Raw genomic sequence first — 15536 nt, forward strand, 5'->3', positions numbered from 1 at the left:
CTGGTAACCACGAATGTCTGGACTCAAATTCACAGTATTTCCTTTAAAAGTTAAACATTTTAAATCTTGACGTGGTGGACAGATCGACATTTCAATCCTTAAAAGTCACACTGCTAGCATTGCTAAAAAAAGGTAAATATTCAAAATAATATATTGCTTTATTGACTACTGATGAGAACATTGTATTCTTTGACACCCTTCATAAAGATGGAGAGTGACCAGACAGCTGTTGTCATACATTGCTGCAATACTTCCAGTAAAATACATTCTCTGAAACCACCATGACGCTCACATCCTTTCACCACCCTGAGAGAAACAGAGAAGAGAGAATTGCAATACTTTCCTTGTGCCACAGCTACACTGCAGGTTCCTAAAGTGCTTGGACGTCCATGTGTGCCACACAGTGTTAATATGACCGGGGCAACCGGGGACGATTCCCGCTGCGGTATCGACAGAGAGCCAACAGAAGATAATAGTTGGTGGATGCGAGAGTCTGGAGGGTGGCATGGCTGGAGAGAAAACACGGGGAGAAAAAGAACGTGATGAGGAAGCTCGACTGGCACATAGAAGGCGGGGGAACTGAGGGAGGAAGAGAAGGTTGTGAAAAATGGAAGTTTAAGTGAGGGGATAGTGTGCTGCTGCAAATACAGAACGCCATATCGCTTGTTTCTAGAGTTCTGCAAAGGAGCAACATACCAAAAAGATGCTGAGTTTGATGACGGATACAATAAAAATCTGTCGGGAATGCCGCGGTCTAGTGGCTTCATCCCGTTCTTATCTCGAGGTCTGTGTCTCTGGATGTTCGTCTTCCTTCATTCACAGATCCAAAAATACAAACCTGTCCTTCTGGTTCCATGCTGGAGTGTCCTTTGCAGGCCAAGTCATTGCTCCACATAGCGACTGGATGCAGCGAAACATCTGTTTTGTGTGTCTTAGATGAACAGCGCCTTTCTAGCTCATATTTGTGTATGTGCACATTTGACTTTTGTTTAGCCGCATTTCTTTTTTTTTTTATTATTCATATGATATTGGCCAAATGACTCATTCTGTTTCTTTTCAGTGAGCTTTAGATGCTGCCCGCGTCGCTCCACTTCCTTCCACAATGTTCCAACGCGAGCTGATGAGATGTGAGATGTTCTGTGTAATAACACATTCAGGTCCGGTGTTTTACATCAGGGTGTGTTCAATGGCCCACAGCAGACAGTGTTCAGGTACAGATTGTGTCTTAGTCATTAGACATGCTCGTTTAGGCATGCTGTATAATTCAATTTAGTGCGAGTGCATGCAAGTTCACACACACAGACGCACACGCACACACACACACACACACACACACACACACACACACACACACACACACACACACATTTACATATTTGTCAGAATAAATACAAGTGTGAAGCTCCAAGGAAAAAATTAGCTATTAAGTGAACTGGGGAGTAAGTGAGACACACTCTATTGTCCCAGGAAACAATAATGCTTTCTCTTGTGTGGAGGGTGTAACTGGAAACATTAGGGGAGAGCTAGATAATGCAGTTTATCTGAGGCCTTTCTGGTCATTCACTTAAAAAGACCTCAAATCAGCATCATCAAATCAAGCTTAAGGACTTAACGATGGCCAACCGTCTCCATCGGCTGCAAATCTGAATGAGACTATTTATTTTTTCAGGCCTCCACTCGGACTGTGAACAAGACCAAGATGTGAATGATGTTGTCTCTGGTGATTCATTGTTACTATTACAGCAATTTGTTTCCTCCCCGGGACATTTGATGGGGAGGGAGGGAGAGAGGGGTGAGGGGGGAATACCAAGAACAAAAGTTAAGAAATTTGAATATTTTTTTGTCTTGCGTCTAACTTCCACAGAGTCATTTCTTTGGTGAGGTGTGAAAAAAAACTTGCATCAACCGCACCCAGGCAATAGAACTGTATGTGTGTGTGTGTATGTGTGAGGACTAATCGTGAAAATGGCAGGAAACAGTTGCTACCACTTCCTCTGCAGGAAAGGAGAAGTGTAGCTTCACTGAACACTGAAGAATACGAAAGAGAACGTTTTTGTGGTTCTTGCTGCAGCTGTGAGATGGAAACATGAAAATAAAATTATTGTCTGGATGAATAATTGAGAGAAAATGTTCTATATGATGCATGCTACTGGTAGTACACAACAAAGTTTGGGCCGAGGGTGACGGCAGTGGAGGGGCTGAACAATAATTTAACCCCAACGAGACCCAATGGGACCCCATGAGACCTCGTCTGAATCTTAAAAACCAAAACCCTCTAACTTTGTTCTGCTTCACTTTAGCAAAGTCAACCTTTGCAGAGAGAATGTTCACATATTGAATGTTCACATGTTCACAACGTTCACATATTGTGCTATGATCTGGGTTAGAGTTGGAGCTTACAGCTAATAATCATCCTGAAAGTGATTTTGTTTTTATAGGCGAACCTGAAACCTTTTCATTTCTTTCTATGTCGTCTTCATTTACTCTTAACCAGTAACATACAGACTGATATTTACACACCTGAACAACATCTCACATGTGTACCTTTTTATTATAACACCAACATTATTCAAACAGCCCTCGTGGTGGCAGAAATACACCCTTTTTTAGTTTGGGGAGGACATTTAGATCAGAGGCCTAAAACATAGGCCTATCTGCCCAACAAAGTAGTTAGCATTAGCTGCTAGCCAAACAAACCGCAAACTGTTATCCTCCTACTGTGTGTGCAAATTAGCAGATGAGGATGTCATGGGGGGTATTCCAGAAAGCGGGTTATGTGAAAACTCAGAGTAAGTTAACCCTGAGATCAGGGAAACTCTGAGTTATCCCTTCCAGAAAGAGAGGTTACTGAAACTCTGAGTCAATCACCATGGTAACAGACCCTGTGAACATAACCTGCTCGCTGGCAGGTTTTCTACAAGAAACCCAGAGTTTCTACCCGTGTCCTCCCACATGAAGAAAGCCGCTAGACATGGATTGCCCATTCCTACCAGATCCGATTGACATGCCAGCCTTATTGATTCAAAATGCTTTACGTCACGAGAGAGTCTTCCGACCAGATGAGACGTTTTATCATTTCCAGAGGAATATCCTGTTCCTGTGGACGTGCACTGACATCAGAGCACATTTTATGCATCGCGCTACGTTTTTTTTTTGCAAACGGTAGTTTTCTTCACAACATCGGGGATGCAGAGCACTTTGGAAAGGCAACAGTTTGTAGAGCTGTGAGGAAAAGTAACCTCAATACTTTTATTAGTATTTTAATGTGTGTTCGTGTCGGCTACAGCGTCACATGTTAAATGACTTCAATAGGTATAAAATAAAAATGTGTAAGTGTCTCCTTTTTGGGGTATTAAGTGAGAAGACGTGTAAAAACAACCTTTTATAAGGGGATTAATTTACTATTTCAAGTAGCCACTGAATTAATATTGACTTTGTTTAATAGCCTAAGTCAATCATAAAAAATTGAATTAAAATTAAAACCAGGCGCAATCATAGCCTAGCAATATATGCCTTACCTTTTTGAAGTATGTTTTTATATTTCATTTTTAGCTGCTTCCAGGTTCTTTTTACCCCTGTTGGATTGCACCTAAATGAAAATCAGATTTCATTCCTACTTATATTCATAACTATAGGCTGCTACGATCTTACGGTTAAATGTTGAGGAATAGTACATTCGAACTTCCGCGTTGACTCGGGCAGCAGTCTTTTCCCATGCCGTCTCTCTCTCCTTCGCTGCTGCAACTGCATTTGCGGTGAAATACGTGCTCACATCCACCGTGGGCCTGCAGAAGCACCTGCAACTCCATCGCTGTGAAATATGTTGCGCTGTTATTTCTCGTGGTCATGGTGACTCGTGATATCGGGGCTCCATTCATGATGGCTTTTTCTAATACTCATGCACGCGCTTAACTCAGGGTGAACATACTCAGAGTTGATTGAACTAACGCAGATCAGCTGTTCTGGAACCAGATCCTCAGAGTTTCTTATCTCAGAGTAAGTCAACTCAGAGTTCAGGGATAGACTCAGAGTTTGTTGAACCTCCTTTCTGGAATACCCCCATGATGTGGTGTGTTGTGTTCCTGTTTTATGTTGAAAGTCCTTGCCTCTTGTGTCCTCTGTCCTCTGCACTTCCTGCGCATGTGATTGTCTGCTAATTGTTTCCTGCTGTTTCCAATCATCTTCCCCTTCCCTGTGTACTCAAACCCAGTTTGTCTTGAGCCCCAGTGTGGGATCACACTGCGTCTCGTGTGTGAGTAAACTGTGTTTGTCCTGTCGGATTCACTGGTTCTGTGATTCTCCTCTCCGTCCGTTTTTTTATTTTTTTTTTATTCCTGTTTTCGTTTATCTCCTTTTTTTCCCTCGGCCCTTTGAGGCTTGCCATTAGTTAGATTTTGAAATGAATATTATTTTTTTTTGCACGGTTGCCTTGGCTTTTGGCACCTCCTTAACCGCCTCGTAACAAGAGAAGGCAATAAAAGGTGTTTTGAGAACGTATGTGTTCATGCAGTCCAACTATGATGCAGTCTGCTGCAGCAGATCAGCTGTGGACAAACACAGACTCTCACTCAGTTATTGGAATTTGAGTTATGACTCTGTTGTGACACTATGTCCAAGGAATTATTATATTTTTGTGTATAATTTTACAGCCTGTAAGATTTACCTTGTAAACCTCTGGAGGCTACTAAAAGCCCCAGGATGGGATCCACTGGCCTGCGCTTTGAGCTGAATGTTCCCTCTGAGCATGCCAGACGGCCCTCTTTAGCATTAATCTCAGAGTCCAGCTGAGGTTAATGGATATTCAGTCATGGTTTTAGAGGTGCTGTTGGCACTACATAAAAAGTCGGGGTTACATCGATATTCACATGAATCATCTTCAATGGGGACCAATAATACCTGCACCAGATTCCACATCAATCCCTCTTGATATGTCACCGTGGACCAAAAAGAGCTGGATGGACCTGCTTCAGTGGAGAGGACTTAATAAAGTAAAGAGTAGAGGAACTGGAGGTGCTGTATTTGGAAGGCAGGTGGCGATTCGTCCTTCCCACTTTCCCCAAATAGGTAGGTCAGACGGGCGGTGCATTCAGAGATTTGAGGATGCAAAATGCAAATGTTTCTAGGCCACACACACACACACACACACACACACACAAAACCAGCTGGTAAGAGGCTTACGCTCCAGTGGCATATGACAGCTCTCCCATTAAAACCATTCAGCTCAGCTGTTGTGGGACGGGAGCACAGAATCATGGCCCCCAACCCAAAACCCTGAGCGACTATAATCATTTAAAATGTTCTGGTGTGTGCTTTTTCTTTTTTTTCTTCTTTTTTTTTTAAGTTGCAACTGTCCTCGGATATATTCGTGGCGACAACTATCACCCGAGCGACCCCCTTGCACTTTGTGCTAATTGTAAAAGGTCTCGCTCCCCTTGATGGAATAGAGCCGTCAAAAGGAGGCCTCAAGGCCTCCTGCGCCTTTCTAGCTAATGGAGGTCACAAACGTGGGTAGAATCGTCCGTCACTGGCGGACGGAGGTGAACGCCAAGGAGAGAGAGGTGTGATGCAGTAAAACTTGCTCGCCGAGTAAAGCTCAAATAGTGTCGTTGAGGAAAAGAGCTCTATGTACAGTGTGTAAAAATGACAGAAAGGAGTCAGCAGTTTGCGCTCTCTCTCTCTCTCTGCTGCTCCAGAAAGACCTCCCATTTATCATCGTGACATTCATAGCGTTGACTCGCTTAAACAAAGAAGTTACAGTTTCACATGGACTATCAATAGCTGTCCTCTCGTTTCTTTCTCCTGTGAATGTACATCAATAAGTTTGTGTCCACGAGACATGAAAATGACAAAGCAGGGGGAGGGAGAAACTGGATTCAATCAAGATGTGGAAAAATGGACTGAAGGCAACCGCGTCAGCTTTTATACTCCCTCTCCACACATACTGTTATGCACACACACACATTTCTGGGAGCTGAAATCAGCCATAATTCAAGTGCCCAACCCTTTCAGTAAATCAGCTCCTATAATTCTTCTTTCCTTTCTTAGTTTTGCCTTGTTCTCTCTTTTGAGGGCTTCAAGTGAATTACATCCAACCGCTACACACCCTGCATACAGTGCATGCAAACACCCACAAACACCCGTGTGTGTGTGTGTTCAGGTGATATATATCTGAATTGAACAGCAGCAATGAGACGATGAACCACACAGCAATCGGAGGGTTTCAGTGCTGTACCTCAACACACACAGCAGGCAAAACCACAGTGTACTTGACTTCATGCCCTACAGTTGCTGTTTAGGCCTTTGCTACACGCTGTAGATCCATATCAGAAACACACACTTGCAGGCCAACAAGAAAATGCAAGAAGCAAAAGCAGCTGAATCACAGCTGTCGAGAGTGAGCATGAATGATGGATTGCTATAACATTTGGTCCACACATTCATAATCAGAAAACATTTTTGCAAAACTATAGATTTGCCACCACGGTGAACATGTGGTGCGAAATGCTAACGTGCTAATGTTTGCGTGTTCTGTACCTGAGCACAGCTCCACAGTGGCGCTAGCATGCTTGAAGACACTTAGTCCTCTTTGTTTTTGTTTTTTAAATGCACATTTCTTTTGTCCAATTTAACCTCCGCTGACTCCTCCCCTTTCCAAGTGTCCCAGAACTGCGATGGCCTTTAAATAACATACAAACACAAAAGGCTTTTCTACTTTTACCACCACTGTTGAAACATGGCGTACTCTGTGAAGAGAACACTCTATGTAGATATAAACGGCTAAATCTAAGTGAAGTGATTATACACTAATACAAATATAGTTCTGGATCTTATATTCGCCCTAAATCCTACACACTGTTCCTTTTAAAAGGAATGTGAACTAAAACTACATTATAGTAACCCTAAATGACACGCACACATGCACTCAGAAACTCATTTGCACACATATATAGTATACGCCACGTGTTCCCTAATCCTCTTAACGTCCCGTCAGCATATTAAATCAAATATCCGCCATTTCACATGCTGTTCTGTGAGAGACATCAACGCTGTAGGCTGGCGGGAATCAGCATTAATTTATGGGCGTTTGTGGTCGGTCCTCTTGGAGAAAGAACAATATGGGTAGTGTGTGTGTGTATGTGTGTGTGTGTGTGTGTGTGAGAAAGACAAAGAGAAACATGTTTGCAGACAGAGCCTGACACGTGAAGATCTGGTTAGACAGCGCGTACTGAACAAATCACAACGTCTGTTTATTGATGATATGCTTGACTGCTTTTGTGCACAATCCAAGTTTAAAACACTCACTGCTGCTCACGAACAGTACGACAGAACGCATCCCTGGGCATCAAGAGAGGGGCGGGGCAAGATGTCAGAGCACGGTACATAAATATGAGTGAGTTTCACATGCACAAAGAGAGCCCATGACCATGTTATTTTTTGCTACTTTTTGCTTGAAGGCTGATGGCTGATAGGAGCCGGGTCCGGGAGGGGAAGGCAGAATTAACAGCTTTACAGTACAGTACTTTGTTTCCATCACATCACCAACATGAGAGAAGCAAGCAGACGGTCGCTAACCTAAGAAAGAGAGAGAAGCGTATGGAAATGATTTATTAAGCATGTGTACAAGTGGAGATATTGGAGCGATTGAGGGCCAGAATCGAGGCCACTTGATCCCTGGCTGCGTCCTCTCATCTGGAGGAGTCGCCGCGATCGTGACAGACGTGGAAATGTGGAGGGATCGGACTCAGATTAGAGCTCTCGAGGGAGGAATTATTACCTTTATAGATGAGAGAAAGTATGAATAGAGGGGTCTGTAAGATGGGAGCATCAAGTGGCCAGCCACAAGGGTACACATCTCTGTCTTTTTTAATTTAAAACGTCTTTTTTTCTCTCCTTACATTGCACTATAGTATACATACTGTACAATACCACTGAACTGCCACTGTTTCCGCAGCAGGAGGGAAGAGGACAGAGAGGTGGCACAGGTTTTCTTACACTAACATTCAATACTTAATGAACAGGGAGGGAGGGAGGGGCATTGCACACACACACACACACACACACACACACACACACACACACACACACACACACACACACACACACACACACACACACACACACACACACACACACACTTTCATGCAAATGGAAAGACAGACAAATAAGATTTAATGCTTCACAACACAGTCGCATAATGTACAAGAAACTTCATTTTAAAAAAAACAACAAAAAAACAACAACCTTCTTCAGCTATATTACAAATAAAATGTTTAGTCCTCTCCGGCGTTTAAAAACACTAAAATATCCCAAGCGCACGTGCATACAGTGGCGTTGGTGGCTTGAGAGCATAGTCTTTTGTTTTCTTCATGTGTGTTCGAGAAAGCGAGAGAGGCAGGGAGAGAGAGAGAGAGAGAGAGAGAGCGAGAAACAGGGTGGTGAAGGGAGGAGAAAAGGAGGTGTGTGTTCATGAGGGGACGATTGAAGTGGCAGAAAGGATTGAGTGGTCCTGTCAGAAAGAGGAGAAAAATAAAATAAAAACTAAACAAAAAAGTGCCAAGGTAAAGTGAATTCAAGTAATCGTGTGCTCTATAAACACTGGAGAGGGAGAGAGGGGTGTGTGTGTCCTGTGGCTCCGACGTGGCCGCTACTGGCTCTTCCTGTGTTCGGTCACACTCGTCGACGCGTCGCCGGGCGTTTCCCCGCGGGCCGCTTTGGAGAGGACGTCCATCCACTTGGCCTGAAGCTCTGCGTCTGGGGCACTGAGGAGCAAAGTCTGCTGGCCGTGACTGAGGCGCAGCGCGTGTCTGACGTCCGACTTCTCGCCCGCCGACGGCGCCGGCGCGGCGCCCACTTCGAACCCGGGGAGAGGCACCGCCCTCGCGCCCTTGGAGTCCTGCAGATGGGAGTCAAAATGAGTGGAGATTGAACGCAGCAGGAGAATATATATTGCACCGTGCCTGTGTAATAAAGCCTAAACCCTCCTATCTCTCTCCCTTCCCCCTCTTTCTTTCTGTATAATCAGGAAATGCTCGTCCAACTCTGAGTAATCCTAATCTTTGGAATGGCAGCTTTCTGCGGCGGGATTGGGATATTAGTCTTGGAAACGAAACCGGGGGAGGCTTTAACAGGCCGACTTCCCTTCTGTTTCATCCGCTATGAATGACGGAGAATCATAGTCTTTAGCGGAAAAGCCTTCCAAACATGATTGCTCCGTGAATCTGTTCATTCTGAGCAGTCATGTAAACCGTTCGTGAAACACATCTCCTCAGATTTACAGCGGCACGCGCAGCCAAAGGCTTCAAGGAAAACACTTTGAAAGCCACAGAGTTTGGTGTCTGGTCGGCGCAAACCGAAAAAACTTGATGTAGCGGAGGAGGAGGAGGAGGAGAAGGAGCGGTGTCGGCTATACCTGAGGTCAGATTCAGGACAACCAAATCCTCCTGGCCCAAATCTACAGAGCACAGACAGAGCACCGACGACCTAGAACGGGCGGGATTGAATAGATTGGACTTACACGTGCACGCGGACGCTCCCGTGCACGCGGGCGCTCCCGTGCCCGCGCTACACTGGACAGATGTTTGGCTTTGCAAGAGACATATCGGGGGGAACTTGTGTGCAATGTTTATTGTCCTTTATTTATACGACTCTTCTGAATAAAATAAATTAAAAAGGAAAGGTACAAAAACTTCAAATAAAAAAATCTCTAAATCCAATGAAAAGGTGGAATGTATTGTAATGAACAGCAGTGTGTGTGTGTGTGTGTGTGTGTGTGTGTGTGTGTGTGTGTGTGTTGAACTCTCACCTGTCCACTGCTCTGCAGGTACAGCACCAGTGGCTCAGCCTTGGTGACGGCCACCCACACCTTGCACCAGCCCTTCCCTTTCTCCTGCACCTGGAGCTGGCCGCATATCAGGCAGTTCTCCCCCGTTAGAGGCGTCTGCCTCTGCAGAGATAACAGAGAAGCATGTAAACACACCGACCGCTGTAAATATAAATATATATATATATATATATATATATATGTATGTGTATACATAAACACACTAAATCCCATTTTGAAAGCTGCTATGAAATACTGTTTATCATTATAGATTTGAAGAAGCTTGTATTTGAACTGAATGAGCAACTGACAGCACAGGTCTTCCGCTGTTCACAGTTATGAAACAACAATGTAGGACACAGTGAGATTTGTTGCACAGGACAGGTGTTGTCCCCCCACCCCCCATGTCAAATCCTTTCACGGCATACAGCTCCCCCATGTGGTGACTAATGCCACTGCAGTCAAGCTTCTTTTAAAGGGGTGAGGGGTCTCTTCATGGAAACAACAGCAACAGCCCAAATAAACCAGAATCCAGAGGAACACTGCGAGGTTGTCAGCTCTACGGTACGAACGCTGCAGACAGGTGAAGCCGCTGGACTGCAGAGTCAGCGGAGACGACTGGGCCTCGATAAGCCCAGATCTCATTATGATATTAGTCATCAAAGACGGATTAGTTGATCTTTCAATATGACTGTGCACAAACACACACACGCACTGCAAGTGTGTGTGTGTATATATATATATATATATATATATATATATGTATTCCACTCTCGATGGTGCACAGGCCTTGTTGTTGCCAGCAGCGCAGTCTGGCTGCTGAACACAGGTCGACTTTGACCGTTGGTATGCTAGGAGACACTGCGATTGGACTGGCATGAGTCTTGGGGAGGGGAAGGAGGGTGTAGCTGCTACATGTGTGTTCTCCTTTGAGGTCTTTTTGTTTGTCTCACCTCAGGCGCAGCTTTCCTTTTCTGTTCGCTGCCGCTGCCGAGAGTCTCCAGACTGACGCTGGCTTCGAAACACTCGGGGCACACTCGGCTGGTTTTGTTGTCCAAGGTCTTTGAACACTTTGCACAGATGGCCTGCAGAGAGAGAGACAGAGAGAGAGAGAGAGAGAGAGAGAGAGAGAGAGGGAGAGAGAGGGGGGAGATTACTTCTCCACCCTTTCACTTCTGCATCCCGTCCAAACAAGCTGCCCGAGTGTCTCGTGTCCCCGTCTGCGCTCACCGCTCCACAGGACTTGCAGTGGTGTTTGCGCTTGGTGAAATTGAAGCTCTCATTGCAGCCTTTACACGTTTGCTTCTCTTTCTCCTTTTTCCTGGAACTCTTCTGGAAAACACAAGCATGTGTTAGCAGAAGGAAAAGCATGTGTCACAATGTTTCAGTCTGTTCTGTTTCTGCACCACTGGAGGAATGTCTGGTTTGTTCTGCGTTTGTCTGCTGTTCCAGTTCTCCTTTCTATTAACCGCGACAGAGACAGACGACCTCGTCTGCTAAAGACAACAAGGTGGAGGTCAGATGGAGGTGTCAAAAAGGCTGTTGGATTATTGTTATAAATGTACTGGGGGTGGGGACAGCGCTCGTTTATCAGCCAAGTATACTGTTTTATTAAGAGTAAGGTTCCTCCAAAAACGGAGACACTCACTGAAGCAACCGTTCTGTTTTGCCTGAACGCAAAGGGTTAACACACACAGGTGTTTTCACTTAATGAGCCTGATTACTTCCTCTTCAAAAGGTGCAGCCAGCCTGAAATCTGCAGGCTGGAATTTCTTGAGTAGGGGCAGGAAATAAAAAAGGAACCTGCAGGAGCCGACATGACGGGCAGGTAAACAGCATCCGTCCACAGAGCTGGCCGGTATGCGGCGTTCAGATCAAACATTTCACCGTCATTAACTTCTCGTCTTGAGCTTAAACAAAATAAAATTCAAGTTCTACACTTGAACTTTGGGTGTCGAAGTTGAATCAGACCCTTTTCACAGCTCAGGTTCACCACGTGGCACCACAAGTTGTATTTATTTCCAGTCGTTGGTAATTTGATTGACTGCAAAGTAGTTATAAGTGAAAATAAAACAAATAAAAACGGCAGAATAAATTGTAGGTTCCCTTGAGCAACATCTGCATGGTTGTATCATCTTGAGGCGTTGTCTTTCCGTCTTAAAATCTAATTTAAAAGTTTTCTATTTCTATAATTAATTAAAATACATTGTATTTGTATGAAGGTTTGTAGTCAAAAAGGTCCTTTTAAAGGCACTTTGCATGGTAAAAACAGAAACAATAGAAGTGTTGACAACATAAAGAAGAGAGATAACGTAACATACATAACTAGCATCACAGGTTAATAAAAGCAGATTTAAATAAATCACGTTGACATGGCGCATAAGACTAAATAAATATGTACTTAATTAAGTTACAAGCTCGTTAACACAGACAGTAGGAGGAAAGGGAGGACACACACACACACAGGGACACATAATTTTTTGCCTCGGATTAAACCTTATTTTAAAGTACCACGTTTCTTATAATCTAATAACACACTAAACCATTACTTCTTTATAATTTGTTTTCTTTTGTAGTATTGCATCTTACCCTTTCATGCAGTCTTTCACCGTCTGAGTCGATGGATGTGTTGCACCAGGGACCCTGACGAGAAGTAAAAAATCATCAAAATGAAAAAACATACTGGGCAGCAGCAGCTCCTGCCTGCAGTGAGATCGCGCCACCACTAGGTGTCAGCATGGAGCTTCTGAATCAAGTCCTCTGGCTCCTGTCAAGTTACTCTTGGCCCTCGTCCAGCTCCAGTCGGCCCAAAGTGGGTCAAAACAGATCCATAAGAGTTTTGTATACACTTCGAGCTTGGACCTTCCCTATTAGGTCATGAGAGAGTCCTGCAAGAGGAGACTCACAGACGCTACGTGTGTGACTGTCACGGAGAGAAAGAGCTTCTTTATGCGTGTCATCCGACCACATCCATAGATGGGAGAGCTCTTGCTCACGCACACAAAGACCGGACTGTGACCAACTGGTTTTGGTGTTGCGTGAGTCACGACCCAGGATGACCCGTTTAAGTGACCGATCAATGAACCCGATTGATTGTGGGAGAGACGTACCGGTGACTCAGGGGGGTGGTCGTCTTCCCGGGAGAAGGAGCTGTTGAATGCTTTATTGAACGTCTCGCTGTTTTGCTTGTGCCGTTCGATGGTGGCCAGGATCACCTGAGAGAGAACGAGAGAGAGAGGCGGAAGAGACTTAGAGGACAGGAGGAGGAGGGTTATTGATCAGACACGTCAGCATCCTGCGTACTCGTCACCAGAGCAGGTGTGTGTGTGTGCAGTATGATGTGAAAGTGTCTGATGTTCTGCATCCTACAGTCTGTAGCTTAGTCTGAGAAGTGAAACGGAGAAGACGGGGTGATAGAAAGTCATGTTTTACTTTCCCTCATAGCACGTAAATACCTTTTTATTGTCTTTCCAAAACTTTTAAGTAGACATTCCACTGTCAATTGCTTTTACCAATGCTCCCTCAACACACACACACACACACACACACACACACACACACACACACACACACACACACACACACACACACACACACACACACACACACACACACACACACACACACACACCTCCCCATCCCCCTTTATAATACGTTCACGCCCCTCTCTCCCAGCCTGCAAAATTTCTTAATCAGCTTTCCTCCTGCTGTATAATGTGCTGAATGAGCATTAATGAGCGGCTTTTATTAAAGAATATAATTTCCAAACACACTGAATGAGTGTTGGGAGGAAATCTTTTGCTAATTCACATTCTCTAATGAAGCAGAACTACCAAAGGCACACGGCGTGTGTGTGAGAGGCAGGGAGCGTGTGTGTGTGTGCCCGATGACGTCTATGCTAGCATGTGTGTGACACTTGCCTGAATCCAATCTTCTTTCTCCTCAGCCGTCCTGCAGAGCAAATAAGAGATCACAAAATTGCTTTATTTCAACACAAATTGTAAGACAATGAAATAGCTTAGACTATTCAAATATTCCCCTAAAATAGTGCAAGAAATTATGAAATCCATGAATAAATAATCCCAATATGCTTTGTGTCTGGGAAGGTTTGTGAGTAAAAGAGCCAACAGCAGCAGTTAAAAAGGTCATTCAGGAGCTAGTTAGTTGGCTAGTTAGCTGGCCAGCTAGTTGGCTAGCTAGCTATCTCCTGAATGACCCTTTAAAGCTAGCTGGCTAGCTGGCTGGCTCGCTAACTTGTAGACCAACTACAAGCTACCAGCATGTGATCAGCTGAGAGGTGACTGGTGAAGACAACGACCATTAAAAGGTGGTCTTGTGAAATTAAAGTCACAAAAGAAAATGCAACATTAATTTAAAGTTTCCCTGGGGAAAAATACCATCTTTTAAATTGTATTTTTGGTGAAGATAAAGTCTGTTTTTTTGTTTCTTTTTTAAACAGACTTCTGAGAAAAATAATTGTGAATTAATAAAAAATAAAAATTAGATACTGACATAATCTTAAACTGACATCAAATTTTCACATATCGCATCACTTATTATTCAACACTTTCCACAGATCAAACTGCATTTCCCACCAAATGTCTTTACCTCGCTTGCAGCTCCAGCGATCGCTGCTTGCCGATGATGGCGAAGGTGTGAGGAAGGTTCTGCTTCACATTCTCCTGCACCTACAGGTCAAGAAACAGGAAATCAGATTTGCAGCTATCCCCGAACAAAACATGCTCGAGCGCAAAATACAAAAGATATCCAACGGAATGAGAAAGCAGAACGTCACCTCCATTCCGGCGATGTCGATCCTCTCTCTGACGCTGAACTTCTGCCCCATCAGCCGGAGTTTAGGCACGCAGTATAGCACCATGTTGTTGAACTGGAAGCAGAGACGGAGCAGAGTGAGCAGATAACAAGACTCACAGATACGAAGAGCCTGCAGCAGTCCCATGTTTCTCTCATTCAACGCGTCCTCTCACCACGTAGAGGTATCGGTCTTGTGCTGTTCCATTTTTGGCTGACATCTTCTTGATATGACCCTCTTTGATGAGCTCGTTGGCCGGGTTCACGATGTCTTCCTCTCCTCCGAGCCTCTCGTAAACCTCCAGCAGCTTGTGCATCTTCTCCTGAAAATCACCGGGAGACAAGAAGATGAGGAGAGCGGCGGCAGAGAAGACACAGAGACAGTGAGGGTTAGGGTTCATTCACCAGGTTTTTCAGCATTGCAGGAAAGCAGGAAGTAGGTTTCCTTATAGATTCAACACATTAGTCTGCTTTTTAAAGGATGTCAACTATGCAAGTTTCATAATTCTGGCAGAGGAAAGAGATGAAGAGTGTTAAAAAAAAAAAAAAGCCCGCCATGCTTCCGCAAGCTTTGAACCGAGGCAGGAAATGGTAACTTCCTGTCTGTACTAATTCAACTTGTTCCCTCCCTCAGACGAACACTTGCAATGTTGTTGACCGATAGCATCAGCAACTCTTTGATTGAGTAACACATTGCTGCTTTTTACGAGACAGAGGGAAGAGGGTTGTAAGATAAGATAATCCTTTATTAGTCCCTCAGTGGGGAAATTACAGGATTATAGCAGCATTGCTCACAAGTAAATAAAGTAATCAAGTAATGTAAATAAACAGTAGGTGTTTAGAAAGAGATGAGGAGGAGGAGGGGGAGGAGGAGGAGGAGCATGTGGAGGAGGAGGAGGAGGAA

The 15536-nt window shown here is 44.4% G+C and overlaps 1 protein-coding gene across 2 annotated transcripts in view; it reads right to left on the reverse strand.

Moving 5' to 3' along the window:
• Positions 1-7223: 7223 nt before the first annotated feature.
• The window catches only part of fgd (faciogenital dysplasia), a 48783-nt gene continuing 40470 nt past the window's right edge, over positions 7224-15536 (reverse strand). The window contains exons 10-19 of one of the 2 annotated variants that reach the window (XM_068598038.1): positions 14809-14955; positions 14616-14708; positions 14429-14508; positions 13741-13771; positions 12931-13035; positions 12410-12463; positions 11051-11149; positions 10774-10905; positions 9803-9943; positions 7224-8893 (exon numbers count right to left, since the gene is read on the reverse strand). In XM_068598038.1, the coding sequence (XP_068454139.1) occupies positions 8645-8893; positions 9803-9943; positions 10774-10905; positions 11051-11149; positions 12410-12463; positions 12931-13035; positions 13741-13771; positions 14429-14508; positions 14616-14708; positions 14809-14955 (1131 nt within the window). In that variant the 3' untranslated portion in view covers positions 7224-8644. Of the gene's footprint in view, positions 8894-9802; positions 9944-10773; positions 10906-11050; positions 11153-12409; positions 12464-12930; positions 13036-13740; positions 13772-14428; positions 14509-14615; positions 14709-14808; positions 14956-15536 lie in introns of both variants that reach the window. The other variant, XM_068598037.1, reaches the window with a different exon arrangement.

Source organism: Clinocottus analis, unplaced genomic scaffold (assembly GCF_023055335.1).
Source record: "Clinocottus analis isolate CAN_PGR_092001 unplaced genomic scaffold, fCliAna1.0.p SCAF_4, whole genome shotgun sequence".
NCBI classification, from domain to species: Eukaryota; Metazoa; Chordata; class Actinopteri; order Perciformes; family Cottidae; genus Clinocottus; species Clinocottus analis.